General features: G+C 24.0%; 2 protein-coding genes across 6 annotated transcripts in view; one reads left to right on the plus strand and one right to left on the minus strand.

The window, feature by feature from the left end:
- Positions 1–14,717, plus strand: part of LOC126903158 (acyl-CoA Delta-9 desaturase-like) — a 31,696-nt gene extending 16,979 nt beyond the window's left edge. For 4 of the 5 annotated variants that reach the window (XR_007703434.1, XR_007703433.1, XM_050681171.1 and 1 more), the window contains one exon: positions 777–1,059. Coding sequence is in view for 1 of the 5 variants with exons in the window: in XM_050681172.1 (XP_050537129.1) it covers positions 777–816 (40 nt within the window). In the remaining 4 variants the exon portion in view is untranslated. Of the gene's footprint in view, positions 1–776; positions 1,060–14,568 lie in introns of those variants that run through there. The other variant, XR_007703435.1, reaches the window with a different exon arrangement.
- On the minus strand, positions 2,548–9,368 carry LOC126903159 (uncharacterized). Its single transcript, XM_050681175.1, has 11 exons — positions 9,237–9,368; positions 8,363–8,522; positions 7,826–7,852; positions 7,708–7,734; positions 7,570–7,617; positions 7,234–7,263; positions 5,927–5,956; positions 3,807–3,875; positions 3,628–3,657; positions 3,109–3,213; positions 2,548–2,919 (listed from the first exon to the last, which is right to left on the minus strand). Exons 2-11 carry the CDS (start codon positions 8,487–8,489, stop codon positions 2,654–2,656), a joined length of 759 nt encoding a protein of 252 aa, XP_050537132.1. The 5' UTR covers positions 8,490–8,522; positions 9,237–9,368; the 3' UTR covers positions 2,548–2,653.
- Positions 14,718–16,568: the final 1,851 nt, after the last annotated feature.

Genomic DNA, 16,568 nt, shown 5'->3' on the forward strand with positions numbered 1-16,568 from the left:
TCATACAGAAAATAATTTACCACTGAAATCAATAGTTTTGTTTTGTTTATTAAGTGGTGGAAAATGTATGATTTCTTTATGCACACCTAAACAAATCGATTTATTTTAATTTTTCTAGTTTATGATAGTTAAATGAATATTGTGCTGAATAGTAGAATGCTGAAGCTTCATTAATGTATTATTAAATTTACTTTTATATTTCAGCGTACTTAGTTCAAATATAAAAGTAAATTTAATTATTATTTATTATAGCATTGGGAACAAGAAACAAAATAAAAAGCTTTTTTCTTTTAATGAATATGATACTATAATATCATATGAGCCGAAAGGTACCTTTGTCATTTGAAAGCTCAAAGTATGTCGTATAACCTTCAAAATACAGGTTTTACTGTCAAAAAATTAAAATTTTTTTCTCTTTGAACTTTGTTATAATGGTACAATTCTACTCCTTTAATAGCTTTACATTTGTACTTTTGATCGACTATTTCTTTTTTCTTTCGTAGCTCTTAAAAAGCTATTATCTTGAACTTTTTTCTTCGTCATTGTAACATTTTTTGTGTTTCTAAAAAATAAACATTTGATAAATAATTTCATAAAATTTAATTTGAAAATTATTAATTGTTTAAATTATTAACCCAACCATATGTATACTCTAAAAAGTATTAAAAACTGTAAAATATACTGTAACTAAAATTGAACTAAAACTTTCTTTAAATTAATTACAAAAAAATGTTTTCAAACTGTCACAGTTTTAACGATATTTTTAATGGTTTTAGGACAAAGAAAATTATATTTTCCATGAGAATGCTTCAGTAACGATTTAATATTAATCAACAACCATAGATAATTTTTCAAAAACGAATCAAGAAGTCAAAAATTTGATCATAAAATAAAATAAAATTAATGAATCGCAAATATAGAAAACTAAATTTTTTTATGAAATAAATAATAAATAAGTAAATACTTAAAAATTTATCTTTATAAAAATATAAAGAATATTTTATTATATTATACTATACATATATATATTATATTGTAATATATTAAAACTTGTATTAATTTTATACTTTTTATTGCAAAAATTTATGAAAGATACAAATTTCCTTTATTCTACAATATTATAGTACTATAATATTTATATAAATATTTCTGTATGTTTACACAAATACATTTCGACAAATTTGAGGGAAAATGTGTATTAAAAAAAAAAAAAAATTGAAATTATAAGAAATTCTATATAAAGATATTATTCTCAACATTTGAAAAAAATAACCCTCAGCACATTTCGATATTTTTTACAATTTTTTTACTTTAAATTGCCATAACTTTTTGAAAAGTTTATATATCGACATAAATTATGTTTGAGAAATACTTAAGATACATATTATTCTATTCTTCGTAGAAGTGGATAAGAATACATCCACGGCCCCTATGCCAGTCGTAAGAGGCGACTAATAAGGTTGCGGCGCCAGGTCAACAGCCGTTATAAAATTTTGTTAAAAAGTATGAGGATTTCTGAACAGAACATAGGCTGATTGTCTCATCTCGGATGCATGCGGGAATAATAGGTGAGAGGAAATAAATTGTTTAATACCCGCCGGACAACTTGTGCGGTAGCTGTTTCGCCAGTTATGTGTACAGGTCTATGGAACGCTATAGTGTCAACGGTGTAGGGACATCATCACTCAACTCTAGGCTGGACTCGTGTATTGGTAAGAAAGATAAAAAGTAAGAATAGAAAAGTGGAAAATTGGAACATTAACTAGTAGAAGTATTGATGAGGAAAAAAGTTAACTTTTGTTTTGTGCAGGAAATTAAGTGGAAGGGAAGGATATGGTTTTAGTGGGAAAAACGAGGATGTAGAAAGAATCTTGAATTTCTCAGTATAGTGTGTTCTTACTGTAGTTAATATTTATTTTAGAAAGAGGGAAGAACATTATATAACTTATAAAAGTGGGAGTAATAGATCACAGATTGGTTATTTTATGTGGAAGAGAGGGAATGTAAAGCGAGTAAAAGATTGTAAAGTTATCCCAAGCATGAGTGTAACTATACAATATAGACTGATGGTAATAGATTTGTGGTATAGTGGGAATAGAGTATACAAAAACAGAAAGAACACAGGAGGAGAATCGAGGATCCAGTAGTGGTAATTGGAAGGGGAATAAAAAGAACTGTTAAAGACGGTAAAAGAGAACGATGCGAAATATCGAGGGAGACATAAATGATGTGTGGAATAGATTTACTAGTTATTTAAAGAATACTGCAAAGGAGATAGTTGGTAAGAGTAGGTGTAGAATGATAAGAAACAAGGAAACCTAGGGGTGAGATGAGAACGTCCAGAAAATAGAGAGTAAAAAAAAGGAGTTTAAAGTATGGTAGAAGTGCAAAAGCAAAGATTGGATAGAATATAAACGCGTGTATGAAGAAAACAAGTGTGCGCTAAATAAGACGAAGTTTAAAAAGTACGATGAGTTGTATGATAGGCTAGGAACAAATAAAGGTGAAAAAGAATCTATAGTAAGTGTATATTTTAATATAAATCTATGTTAAAATAAATAATAGAATTTCATACAATATTCTTTTTGAAATTAATATATTTTTATTTATTCTTTTTTTACAATTATGATCAATTAATAAAATCAATCAAAACTTAAACTTTACTAAGTTCAGTGAAATTAACGACTTTTTGAGTACCATCCATAATTTCAAATGTATAGAGTTCGTTGTTTATCATTGTTTCGTAGTAAATTTTTTCTGTTTGAGTATTTGTGCTGTCAATTGTATCAATCCTACATTGTTTGTTAGCAAAGTCGCACCATGCTCTTTGATTGAATACATTATTATCTTTACAGAATAAGAGTATTCCTAATGTTTTACATTTTACATCATTGTCATCATGGCACAGCATATTGTTGGCTGAAACACGTTATTTATTCTTAAACTATTATTACAAATATTGGACAATAAATAAATCTCAGAAATAGTCGCACTGAGTTTAATGTATCCATAATTAAGTTACATAAATCACTAAGTATTAATTTTAAGTCATGTTTAAAGATATTTTAATCATTAAGTAAAATAATTACAATTTTACTATTTAATTACCTAATTGAATTGTATATATTCTATTAAATGATTTCTTTAGTAAAAAATTTTTTCGGAAAAATGTCGCATCGGAAAAATCTGTTTCTTTAAAATGAACTGAACCCTCTTTTAAAAAATAAAAAAATACGTTTCAATTTTAACACATAAATTATTTTTCATATATATAAAGCTTAATAATATGTTAATATTATTCATATTGATGCTTTAACAAAACTCTCGGTTATTGATTTTTTACAAAGATTTTTGATATATGTTTGTTAGATTATTGTCTGTTTTGATTTAATAATTTTGCTGGATATTCATTGATAATAAATTTAAAATACAAGAATATTAATTTCAATTACATAATACGTAATTGATATTCAATGTATATGAATATTCATATCAAAGAGTTTTGTTGGTGATTTTAATCTGTAATTTTTACACATTTAAATAGGTTTTGATAATATATTTTTGGTTAATTAAGAATTATTCATTTAAATTTTAAGTGACGTCTGTGTAACGTATATGATCACTTACTCGCTTCTTGTTTGTTTATTTTATTGGCATCTAAATGTAATATTAAAATAATTGGTTTAGATAATAATTTAATATATTATTCAATTTAAAAGAAAAAATTTGATAGAGCAAATAAATTATATAGATAGAATTAGACTTCATTAGTAATACCTAATATAAGTTCTTTAAATAATTATTACTTGGATTAACTGAATGTATATCTCTTTGCAATTGCTCTTCATTGGCTATTATTCTTGTGATATTCTCGCCTAGAAAACATCGGCTAATTTTTACTTATCTATAAATTTTAAAGCTTATACGATTTTATCGTAAATTTGAATTATGTAATTTTATGTATATGTAATAATAATAATAATAATTAAGTATACTACTTTTCATTTCTAAGTTAAATAATGATTATTTAAAAAAAATTATACATTAAAATTTAATTTAAATTTGTAACCCATTGTTAATACAAAGTTTATTATTAGAAAAAATAATCCTAAAGATAAATTTTATAGGTAACTTTAAAAAATTAAAAGATAACTTATTTTGATTTTTCTACTAATAAATTTAGAGTAGTCTAAATAAAATGTTAACTGACCGATAACCGGTTTTGTGGCACAATTTTTTCAATATTAGTATTAAAAGATTTAGAAAAGATGATAAGCAAAATAGTGTTGAGCGACGGTTTAATTTTAATATAACGCTATGATAAGACTTCTTATACGTTGCGCACTCCTGTCGCCTATAAATAGAAATTACATTAACTTAAAAAGTAATAAAATAAAAACCCAACATAAGGAGGTTACGGCACAGTGGTGACGTGACATAGTTGGGTCAAGATTTAAAATCACTATCATAAAAAACGCTTCCATGCAAATCATTAGATAGTGTTTAATTTTAAAAAATTGTTGGATTATTCCAAAAGCTACATTATCTGCTATTTCCTTATTTATATCCTGATTAAGATAAAGTATGTCGAATGAAATAGTGATATAAATATTATTATTTCTCATACAAAAAATTGTATTGATCCATACACTTTTCAATAAGTTATGGCATTATAAATTTAAAAATATAAAATATAAAATAGAGAATTTTCACACAAAAAAGCATTCAGTAACTATTATCACCATGAAAATAAAATAAAGACCAAACATTTCTTTTTCATAATAAATATGTTACATAAGCTTTAATTTAAGGTATATATAAAAGTGTCAGACCTTCCGGAACACTTTCAAAAATTAAGTTGAAAAAGTTCTACTTTCTATATGCATTTTTAAGTTTTGAACTCCCCCTGTATTAAGGGAAATGATCCTATTAAAAAAAAAATATATATATCGAATAAATGAAGTATATAAATATTATTTGTCATAAAAAAATTGTATTGATCCATTCATTTTTCAAAAAGTTATATCATTTTAAAGTTAAAAATGTAAAATATAAAATCAAGAAATTTAACACAAAAGTAGCACTTGGTAACTATTTTTTTCAAATTCAATTATATTACATAAGCATTAATTTAAAGTATATATAAAAGTGTCAGACTTTCCGTAACACTTTCAACAGTTAAGTTGAAAAAATAAATATCTACAAGAAAGACAATTTCGGTAATCGATATTAATGATTTATATTTTATAATTAAATAATTATTAAATTTCGACCATACAATAGAATGCGTTTTTTTAACTTACTATTACATACTAAATTAATTTAAATAAAACTTCAATATAAATATATGATAATTAAAAAAAAAAATGTTTCAGTATTGATCGAAAAATTTTCAGTAAAAAAAAATTCTATTTAATTATCATGAAATAGGCTCAATTTGGTAGTCCAATATTAATTTGCTTACTTCTAAGTATAAAGCAAAACTATTTGTAAACTTAAAAACATAAAATTGATTTGGTTAATTATATTCGAAGCAGACTATATCTTTCATTTCATTAGATCAAATTACTTGAAACTAAATATATCAATTTGAAAGTGATCAATTTTATACTTAATATTCATTCAGGCCCATTTTACAATAGTATAAAATATAATTAAAAAAGTTAAAATAAGTATTCTTGAAAAAGATAATTACTGTAATTTTACCACACTAAATGTTTACTAATGATAATTTATCATTACAGCTAATAGTAATTGAAAATTATGTATTTAATTATATAACATATTAAATAAATTTTATGAAAAATGTTTGATATTTATGATTTAAATAAATACTTAAATTTATCATGTCAATTAAAAAATGTAAGTATTTAGAAGTTTTGAAAAATGTTGTTATAAAGTTGATTTGTACATAACATTAATTTACCTTTTGGAATATGATTGCTTATAGAATTATCTATAAAATAAAAAATATATTTTATCAAGCAAGTGTAGAGGTGAGATACTGTTTGGTAAATTTTAATGACTTATTTAATCTAGAACACAAAATTCTAACAAGAGTATAAAGTATAACATGATTTAAATTATTATATATTTAGAAATTTCATATAATAATAACAAAAATGTCAAAATTTCTCATTTCAATTTTCTTCAAAAAATTCTCTTCTTCTCTAATTCAAATAAGACTTAATATTTTAAATACTTTTAATTCGTGGTGGTTTTTTTTAACTGTTGCACTAAAAATGATTTATTTATTCATCCTCAAATTAAGAACTTATTCAGTAAAACAACAATATTCATTATTCTAGTAAAATACGTATACATGTGATTTAAAACAAACACATATGTGTTCATTTAATTATGTTCATACAATTTGTCATTGTTTGGTTAATATACTTAAAAATAATTCTATGAAAAAATTCTTATGTAATAAAAGCATCACACCCGCCCCTTACCAACAGTCGCTATTTCAAATCGTTAGTAGTAATATTCGATTATAATGTTTTAAAAGCTGTTATCTACCAATCATAATAAAGTATATTACATTATTTTTAATGTAAGATATGTATAAAAATGTCAGAGTATCCAGAACACTTTCAAAATTTAAGTTGAAAAAGTTGTCATTTGAAATCCCCCCTGTGGATATATAAAGGGTCAAATTTATAAAAAAAAATATATTATATGATAGGTAAATACCTCATGTATCTATAAAAATAAAATTATATTGATCCATACATTTTTCAAAAAGTTATAGCAAATTAAGTTAAAAATATAAAAAAGGATTTTTTTACAAAAATCATATTTGTATTATTAACTTCGATGGCTGTTTTCACCATAAAATACAATAAAGTCCGAACATTTTTTTTTCAAATTCAAGTATATTTCATAAGCTTTAATTTAAGGTATATATAAAAGTGTCAGAGTATCCAGAACACTTTTCAAATTTAAGTATAAAATATAATTAAAAAAGTTAAAATAAGTATTCTTGAAAAAGATAATTACTGTAATTTTACCACACTAAATGTTTACTAATGATAATTTATCATTACAGCTAATAGTAATTGAAAATTATGTATTTAATTATATAACATATTAAATAAATTTTATGAAAAATGTTTGATATTTATGATTTAAATAAATACTTAAATTTATCATGTCAATTAAAAAATGTAAGTATTTAGAAGTTTTGAAAAATGTTGTTATAAAGTTGATTTGTACATAACATTAATTTACCTTTTGGAATAAGATTGCTTATTAAATTTTCTATAAAATAAAAAACATATTTTATCAAGCAAGTGTAGAAATGAGATACTGTTTGGTAAATTTTAATGACTTATTTAATCTAGAACACAAAATTCTTACAAGAGTATAAGTATAACGTTATTTAAATAATTATATGTTTAGAAATTTCATATAATAATAACAAAAATATCAATTATTAATTTTATAAATAAATTAATTTTATCTAAAAACTGTTAGGTTTTTTAAGAGTGAGCAAAGGAGGAGGTAAAATTTTTATTTCCCCCAGAAGAAATTTTTAATGACGCCACCTATTACATTTATATTTACCATATGGCCATTTGGAAACACATTGAAATAGAAGATTATCTGTATGGGCTATAAAAAAATATGTGTTATTATTAATTATTATTCATTATCACTGAATAATTTATTCTATATTCACTATATAAAATGTAAAAATGTTACCATCTGATAATGAAGTCACCATTTCATCTATGTGTTGGAAAATTTTCGAAAAATCAGATTCAAATTTAAGGATAAATATATTAAATTTAAATTAATATTATTTATTTTTAAATCTCACTTGTAATAGTGATTTCTAATATACATTCTTTAAAAACAATAGAAAAATAAAAATATTAATATCGTAAATAACATTTTAAAACTTAATTACTACATTTTTTGAAACACAATGATTTTCAAATTCAAATCTACCCGTGAAAAATGCCAAGGTTATTTAAAAGTTTCTATATTGATATTTTATTAAAATATTATCTCAACAGAAAACAATTGCTTGAATATAAAAAGAATATGAGAAATAACAATAGCAAAGTGTGCTCCAAGAATTTTTTAATCATGCACAACAAAAAAAAAAAAATTCTGAAATATAAATAATTTAGAAAAATTAATTATTTAAATATGTTATGGATAACAATAATATCAATGATGTTTTTAATTTTTACAAAACCCTGAGAAACTGAATGAATTTTCTTCTTATGAATATAATTATGTATTATTTGGGCGATGACGATGGAAAGATTATTGATGACGTATATAAGTTATTCTGATGCGTATAACATAATTAGAATTAATCATTATAATGAAAATCAAAAATACTCACCATATAATTCCTTTGAAATTGGAGGTTTTTTTTTTGGTGCAGAATTTACAAAAAGACTTTGGTTTACTATGGTCAACGACCATATGACGATTATATAAAACCTAACAGTCTGTTTTTTAAACGCCATTTTCTATTACTTATAGAGCTTGATATGGTTGTACTATTTGAATAAAAAAAACAATTACTTAATACTTAAAATATATAGAATGTTCAGTAAGTAAGGAAACGGGTTTCTATGTTCTAATTGTTTTCAACGATTTACTTGTTTCCTTACTTATTGATTACTCTGTATAATAACACTAACAATAAATACACTCTGCACTGCTATATAATAATTTTTTTTGTCATAATTGAAAATTAAACCATGTAAATACAACTTTAATTAAATAAACATTATTTTTGCTATAAAGAATATACAAAGCAATCGAAGTTTAATGAACTAGCAGACCTTTCAATTAAATAAAAATAATATTAATTTTTTTTTGTTTCTTTAGATACATGTTTATTTTAATTTATCAATCAAAAAGTACTTTTTATGTTCATCCCTCGATAAATCTGCTAATTCATTAAATTCTGATGATCCTGTATAACACTTACACAAATAACTAAATAAAAGTTGTATACATAATTACACACATAATAATAATTTATAATTTTTAACTTAAGTATATTGATCTTTTAGTTATAATTGATCTCAAGATAAAATAAAATGCTGTAAATAGGAAAAAATGCAAATCGGATGCTGAAATAAATTTGTATAGACAATTAATATTTTCGAGTAAATACTTTTAAAGAATATGATTTTTTTTAAATTATTTGATATATATTTAATAATTTAACACTTTATTTTACCAGCATGTTGCTATGAACTTACCCTTAATTAATTCCACTATTGAACTAAGAACAATATTTCTAAAATATTCAGATTGTTACGTTTTTTTTTATAAAGATTTCTTTGTTAAAAATAAATGATAATAGTAATAATTTATTTATTGAATTATTTATATTATCAATATTTTAGCTAAACAAATTATTTAATTTTTAAAGAGCAAGAAAGAACTTTATTTACCATATAAATCAATACTTAAAACAGACAAATTAAATATAAAACGAAAATTAATCGTAATTTTACATTACAAGTTTCATTAATTATTAAATTAATATATATTTAAATGCATATAAACTTATAAATTTATGCGATTATTAATTATACATCATTTTTTTTTTTAATATTCAGGGTTTATTCTTTATGCTATAATTAGATTAAAATAATTTTTTTTTATGACCTTTTCATATTTATGGCTATTTCAATGTAAAAAATGATAAAATAGCAAGAACGTTGAAAAACACACAGATTATTCACTATTGACTTAATGGAATTAAAATTTTAGACTTAACCTTATTACAACTTATAGTTGACATAAAAAAATATAAATTTATGTGAAATTTTAAACTTTATGACTTTTTAAAAATGGCGCTTTTTTGAAAATTGGCATTTTTGAGCTCACTTAATACCATTGAGAAGTTATTATTTTATAGTGATTTTCAAATGTGGTATTATATAGTGAATGATATATGTTTCAACTAAACTTCAAATATTTAAAAGAATTTTCTGGAGATTTAGAGGGCTACAAAGTTAAAAATTTTATAAAAATACACGTATTCTAGGTGCATTATTTTTGTTGGGGAACCTAATTCATAAAATTTTTTAGTTATAAATCTGCTTAATACACCATAAAAATTTGAAGTTTGAGAAAAAAGTGTAACATGTAAAATATTCTGTCTTCATAAATATCAGTTAAGCTCCTTATGATACGGTTATTAATTGGTAAAAATCTGTATTTTTTCCTATTCCCGAGAATAGTTTTACACAATTTAAATCTCATATTAGGTGTTTTTCATTTTGTTGTCATTCTAAGATAGGTATATTTACGTATATTATCCTAGGGGTGACGGTATTTTTTTTTAATATCGATATTTCGGTATGATAATTTTTACCGGTATGAATCGGTATACCGAAAATATCGTTAAACCGGTATTTGGATACGGTAATTTCTATATTTCGGTATTTCCGATATTACATAATAATATAATATTACATAATAACATTAATATGAATTAATTAATTTATAATAAATTTATAAAAAAAAAAACAAGATCACAAATTATTATGTTATTTAATTATTTTGATACAAATTTAGAGTTCATAGATAAAAATATGAGTTCTTCGGCATGCTCTGTTGATAGAGATGATCTATGATCAGTAATTATATTGCCCGCACAACTGAATACACGTTCGCTTGGAACACTAGTACCCTGTACGCATAAATATTTTTTACTAAGTACGGCCAAAGTTGGAAATTCATTTGGATAGACTTTCCACCACTTTAAAGGGTCTGACTCTAAATTTATAGAATCCATATTTTATGTTCAATTCGATATAATCGCTAAGATGCAATTATTGTGATAAACAACAATAAAAACAAAATAATACGAACCCATATCGGTATTTAAGATATATATATTTAGTATTGTAAATATGTCATATATTTCTCACTGGAAATTTTGAACAATCTAAAAATAAATTAAAATATTCAATAACTAATTTCGGTTATCGGTATACTCGATATTTCGATATTTTTGGGATTATCAGTATATTCGATATTTTCGGTATATCGTATAAATAAAAAAGACGATATACCGGTATACGATATACCGGTATATCGACCTCTAATCGGTATACCGGTAACACCGTCACCCCTATGTTATCCCTTTAATTTTTTCATCGCAAAATTGAAAAATATCATTTGGTTTAATATTTAGTAAAAACCAACTCGTTGCAGGCTATATTTAGCAAGCAAAATTAGAATTTTGTAGACAGGATGAAATTCAAATCTCCCACTGGGTTAATAAACAAGCCACTTTTCTTCCTTTTGTTATTTATTATAAATAGACGATATAATTAACTGTCGATGTATATGTATAATTAGTGATCACATGGTACATAATAATGTTATATAATAATCATATACAAGTCATCAAAATAAGCACCGTTTGTAAAAAAAAATTAATTATTTTAGTGACGGTGCTTTCGACTCAATACAAAAATAAAAAAAAAGGTTTATTAATCTGTGTTATCATATTGACGATTTGATGTCTTGTATAAGGTGATCTTAATATATAAGAAAAGAAACGTTATTATGTTCCATGTGATGACTAATTATGTTTCAATTTTACGATGAAAAAATTAAAGGGATAATATAAAATAAATTTTATTGTATTATTACAATACGCCATTTCTGATTAATTGTAATGTTTCGCAGGATTGACCATCGTCTCTAAAAATTTTAACATCTAACAGAACTTCATATTGAAACAAATTACAGGTGAATATCTTTCATATATGGATTTTAAAAAATAACCTGTTTAATGAAAATTAAAGTGATGTCTTTTGCATATGATTTGTCATCATTATTAAAAACGTAACTAGCGCAGCAGCCGTTGTTTGTATAATAAACCAGATGTTCGCTTTGAAATATTAAATATAATATATTAAATTTTTAAACAACTCTTCCATAAGATGAAATTATTAAATATCTAGCAGTTAATTTCAGCGGTCACATTTATTAATCAAAACAAAATTTATTACAGCTCGAAAAATATTTCCAAAATCTTGTAACATCATCTCACCTACGAGGGATGAAAATATTAATAATTTGGACCAATAAACATAAACATTTTAATACAATAATTTTTGGAATGTGTAGTATAACTATAAAAACGTACTGAATATCACTTGTATGTGATATGTGATTGTCAATAGAAATGTTTTCTGTATTGCCAGTTAGTGTATTTATAAACTCATAACAATGTAACTTACTTCCATTGATAATAAATGCTGAGTAACTGCAAATATCGACATCATAAAAATCCAATTACCTACCAGTATTTGTAATCCCTTGTGTATTATATATGTATATTATCTCAGAAATTTAAAACTTTAAAATTTTACATCTAATAAACAAATAAAGTGCCAAATTCAAATGACATTTACCATTAAATTAAAAATTCAAATCTTTCATTAAATACAAAATATGTGTTCTCATTTAAAAAACGAAGTTGACACCTTTACAAGTCATAAATGATGAACTTAAAAAGTATTATATAGCTAATAATTGAAAAATATTATCTAACTAAAAGTAACTAAAACAAAATTAAAATTTTTTTTTTATACTGTAAGTTTTTGAATGGATTATGATAAAAGTCATCTATATAAATATATATCATATTACACTAAATGGTGAACAACATTTTTAGATGATTTAAAACATTTTATTCATGAATAAGTCTTATTTATTTATTTATTTTTTTTACTTAAATATCCTCATTAGAAAATTATTTTCTTTAATTATAATAATTAATCTAAAATACTTTTGTATCCTTCATTTTTGAACAGTTTTAAATATGTCAAATAAAATGAAGAAGTATAATAATTTTTATTGAGATATAATAGTCATATTTTTGGTGAACACTTTTAAATATTATTATGGCCTTTGTTCATAAACAGCCTGAAATGTGCTTGGCAGAGTAAAGAATCGTAATTTTATTTATTCTCTTATAATAATTGTATTATTTTTTAGCTTCGATGCGAAGCTGAGAAGGTATTAATTTTCCATGATTTATTTATTTTTTTTTGTGTCTGTCACTACTTTTTCTCAGCTCTCACTGGACCGATTTCTTTCAACAATGCGTCAAAAAATCCCAAATTGTATCTAGTTGAACATTACCCATAAAAATTGAAAAATTTTCTCTCATTCCCCGCAAATGGAGGAAATCTCCAAAAAAATTACATATTTTAAAATCGGTAAATTTTGTCATTTTTTTCACTTTTTTTTCTTAAAACTTCCATAACTTTTTCAAAAATCAACAAATCAACATAATTTTTTTTTATACTAAAACCTTAGATATTACCCTTTCATTTGATATCATTTTTTTGAAAATTTAACACTTAACCTACTCACTGGGGGGATTTAAAATAGCAACTTTTTTACAAAACTTTTTTTCAGCTTAATTTTTTAAAATTTTCCAGAAATACTGCGTCCTTTAAACATATACCAAATTAAAGTTTATTTTATGTACTATAAAATAAAAAAAAAATTTATCCCGACACCTTATCTTCTATGTGCAAATGGCTGTCGAAATTAAAAGAAAATGTAATGTCTGCGATAAAAATCTTCTATCGGGATGTTTTTTGTACTTAAAACTGCTATAACTTTTTCAAATGTTAACAAATCAAAATAATATTTTTTTATATTGAAACCTTAGGTAATTTCCTTTCATTTGTTATCATTTTTTTTTTGAAAATCTAACACTTATTCAGCTCACAGGGGGGATCTAAAATAGCAAATTTTTTACATAAACTAACTTTTTAACTTAACTTTTGAAAATGTTCCGGAAATACAGCGTTGTTTAAACATAGCTCAAATAGCTACCGTATTCAAATATATGCTATTTTTGTTTTAAAATTCTGGGTTTTGTATTTTATTTCATTTTAAAATATTTTATTAGGGGAATACACTGACTTTCATGAATATTATATAATTTAATTGACACAGAATAAAGTTCATAAGACATAACAAATTAAACTTATTAAAATTAATATTTAATATGCACATAAATCTAATTAATCGAAATAAACACAAAATCCAAAAAAGCGATTGTTATCACTGAACTGAGAAGTTAATACAAGATCAACTCAAATAACTACAAAATGAAACAAAGGTAAATGTGAATATTTATTTTGCATGCTTTACTCATTAAAATTTCACGTAACAAACAAGAATAAAAAGAGGTAAGATAATTTAGTTGAGTCGTTTAAATTATTGAGGTTAGACTTTACTATATACGTCCAACACAAGACCCCCTATAATATCTCTACTCACTACTTTCCCACTTTCCGCTGCTAATTTATTTTTATCTATTACGATTGAGTAAAAATGTTAGATACTCAAGGCGTTCGCGATATACGGAATTCTATGTACTTCACTTGAATTACCAACCAGCATACCTTGAGATCCAATTAGTTTATAAACATATATAAAATTTCAATATAATTAAATACTTGTTATCGTTTTTCATCGCGATTCAATATTTTACTGATCACGAAATAGTTCTTCTAGTGGGATATAATTATATAGTCAGTGTAGACACGTTTAGGAACAGGATAACCAATTGATAGGATACCAGTGTGATAGCACGTTACACAGGTATATAACTTGTATTGAAAAAAAATGAAATTGTAGAATCGCTATTATTCATCAAATAGCTACATATTTTGAATTACGATGTAACTTTTATTATATATATATACAGGGTGTTCAGTAAGTCAGGAAACGGGTTTCTATTGTTCTCATTGTTTGTAACAATGAGAACAATAGAAACCCGTTTCCTGACTTACTGAACACTCTTTATATTTTTTTAATATTGTTCAGCATAAAAAAAAAAATTCTCAAAAAAAAAATCAATTTTAATAAATTCTAAACGAGCTATCACTTTTTAAAGTTTATGGATTTAAAACAAATAACACAATAGTCGGGTAAATACAAAAATATTAGTGTACCGATAAGAACTACCGGTGTATTGTACCCCAACAGGAAAAATTTAGAAACGCTTGCTCTGTTTTCATTAACGAGGATTTCGCGCTTAACATCATGTGTTACAAAATAATGCGTCATAATAGATTATGGTTTAAGTAAGACCGCGAAAAATCGTTTGCATACATTTAAGATACATTAACCTAACAAATATTATAATAGTATTTGATAATATGAATATGTATGTTTTATTATTATTTTGATTTTTTACCGCACTTCACCCATCCTAACTAAGAGTTTTTTTTTATAGTTTTTGTTTAAAACAAATTATACAACATAAAATTTTATCAAACATATTATATTTTAAAATATAAAAATTAAAATATATTCATCAATATTATTTGTCTAAGTTTTAAAAAAATGTATCACTACAATAGCGATGAAAATGCTTGAAACACAAACATAAAAGAACGTTTGTTTTAATATCGAATTGACTTTTCCCCATGTCGTGTATAAAAATATAGCAAATTATTATCATGACAATGTGCAAATAAAATACGGTAAGCTCTACACTAGTAAAAAAAAAAAAATGGGTTTTTTATAAAAAAATTATACAAGATAATTTTCAAATAGTTAAAGATAGCTAAATTATTTTAATATTCTCAATAAAAAACAAATTTAATGAATTAATGTAAATATTTTATTAAATGTACATTTTTCTTAAAAATATTTTAACTTATATTAAACTATATTTAACGTTTACTAAACAAAAAATTAATAAGTATTTTAGAGTAGTAATTTTTCTTACAGTCATACATAAATATTAAAAAAAAAACCACCATAGGGGAGTCGCGGCAAAGTGGTGACGTGGCATAGTTGGGTCAAGTATAATGATATCTGACAGTGATTAAAATCACTATCATAAAAAACGCTTTGATGCAAATCTTTAGATAGTGTTTAGTTTTAAAAAGTTGGTGGATTATTCCAAAAGCTACATGATCTGCTATTTCCTTATTTATATTCTGATTAAGATAATGTATGTCGAATAAAAGAGGGATATTAACTTAAAAAGTAATAAAATAAAAACTGTTGTAAAACAAAAATAAGAAAGGGATATGATAAGATGGAAGGGAATGTTATAGGAGTATCGCAAAATAAGAACTGTCCCTTTTCTCGGGGTGTGTTGTTCGATGGTCACTTGCTAACTTAAGTACGTGCACAATAAATTGGAATGTTCTTACCTTAATTATATAATCCTCACTGATGCAATAATTTACTCGTGGAATAATAAAGAAAAACATGAATTGAAATAACTGATTTGTATATAATGNACATGAATTGAAATAACTGATTTGTATATAATGTCTTCGACTATTTTATTATTAAAAACACATGATACAATAATAGTAAAGGAAAAACAAACAAAACTAAAAAAAATACAAAGTTGGTTTAAAAGGCGAAAGAGAGCCGGACGATGATCGCAACGTGTTCGTATGTCGGTTGGATCGGAACAGGACGAGGACTATGTGCCTAGGGATATTCTTAATGTATTCCCCGGATCCCCTTCCACAGATGTGTATGATTATCGTCCAGCTCTTATTGGGTTTTACATT

Source organism: Daktulosphaira vitifoliae, unplaced genomic scaffold, assembly GCF_025091365.1.
Source record: "Daktulosphaira vitifoliae isolate Bord-2020 unplaced genomic scaffold, ASM2509136v1 Scaffold_3, whole genome shotgun sequence".
Lineage (NCBI taxonomy): Eukaryota > Metazoa > Arthropoda > Insecta > Hemiptera > Phylloxeridae > Daktulosphaira > Daktulosphaira vitifoliae.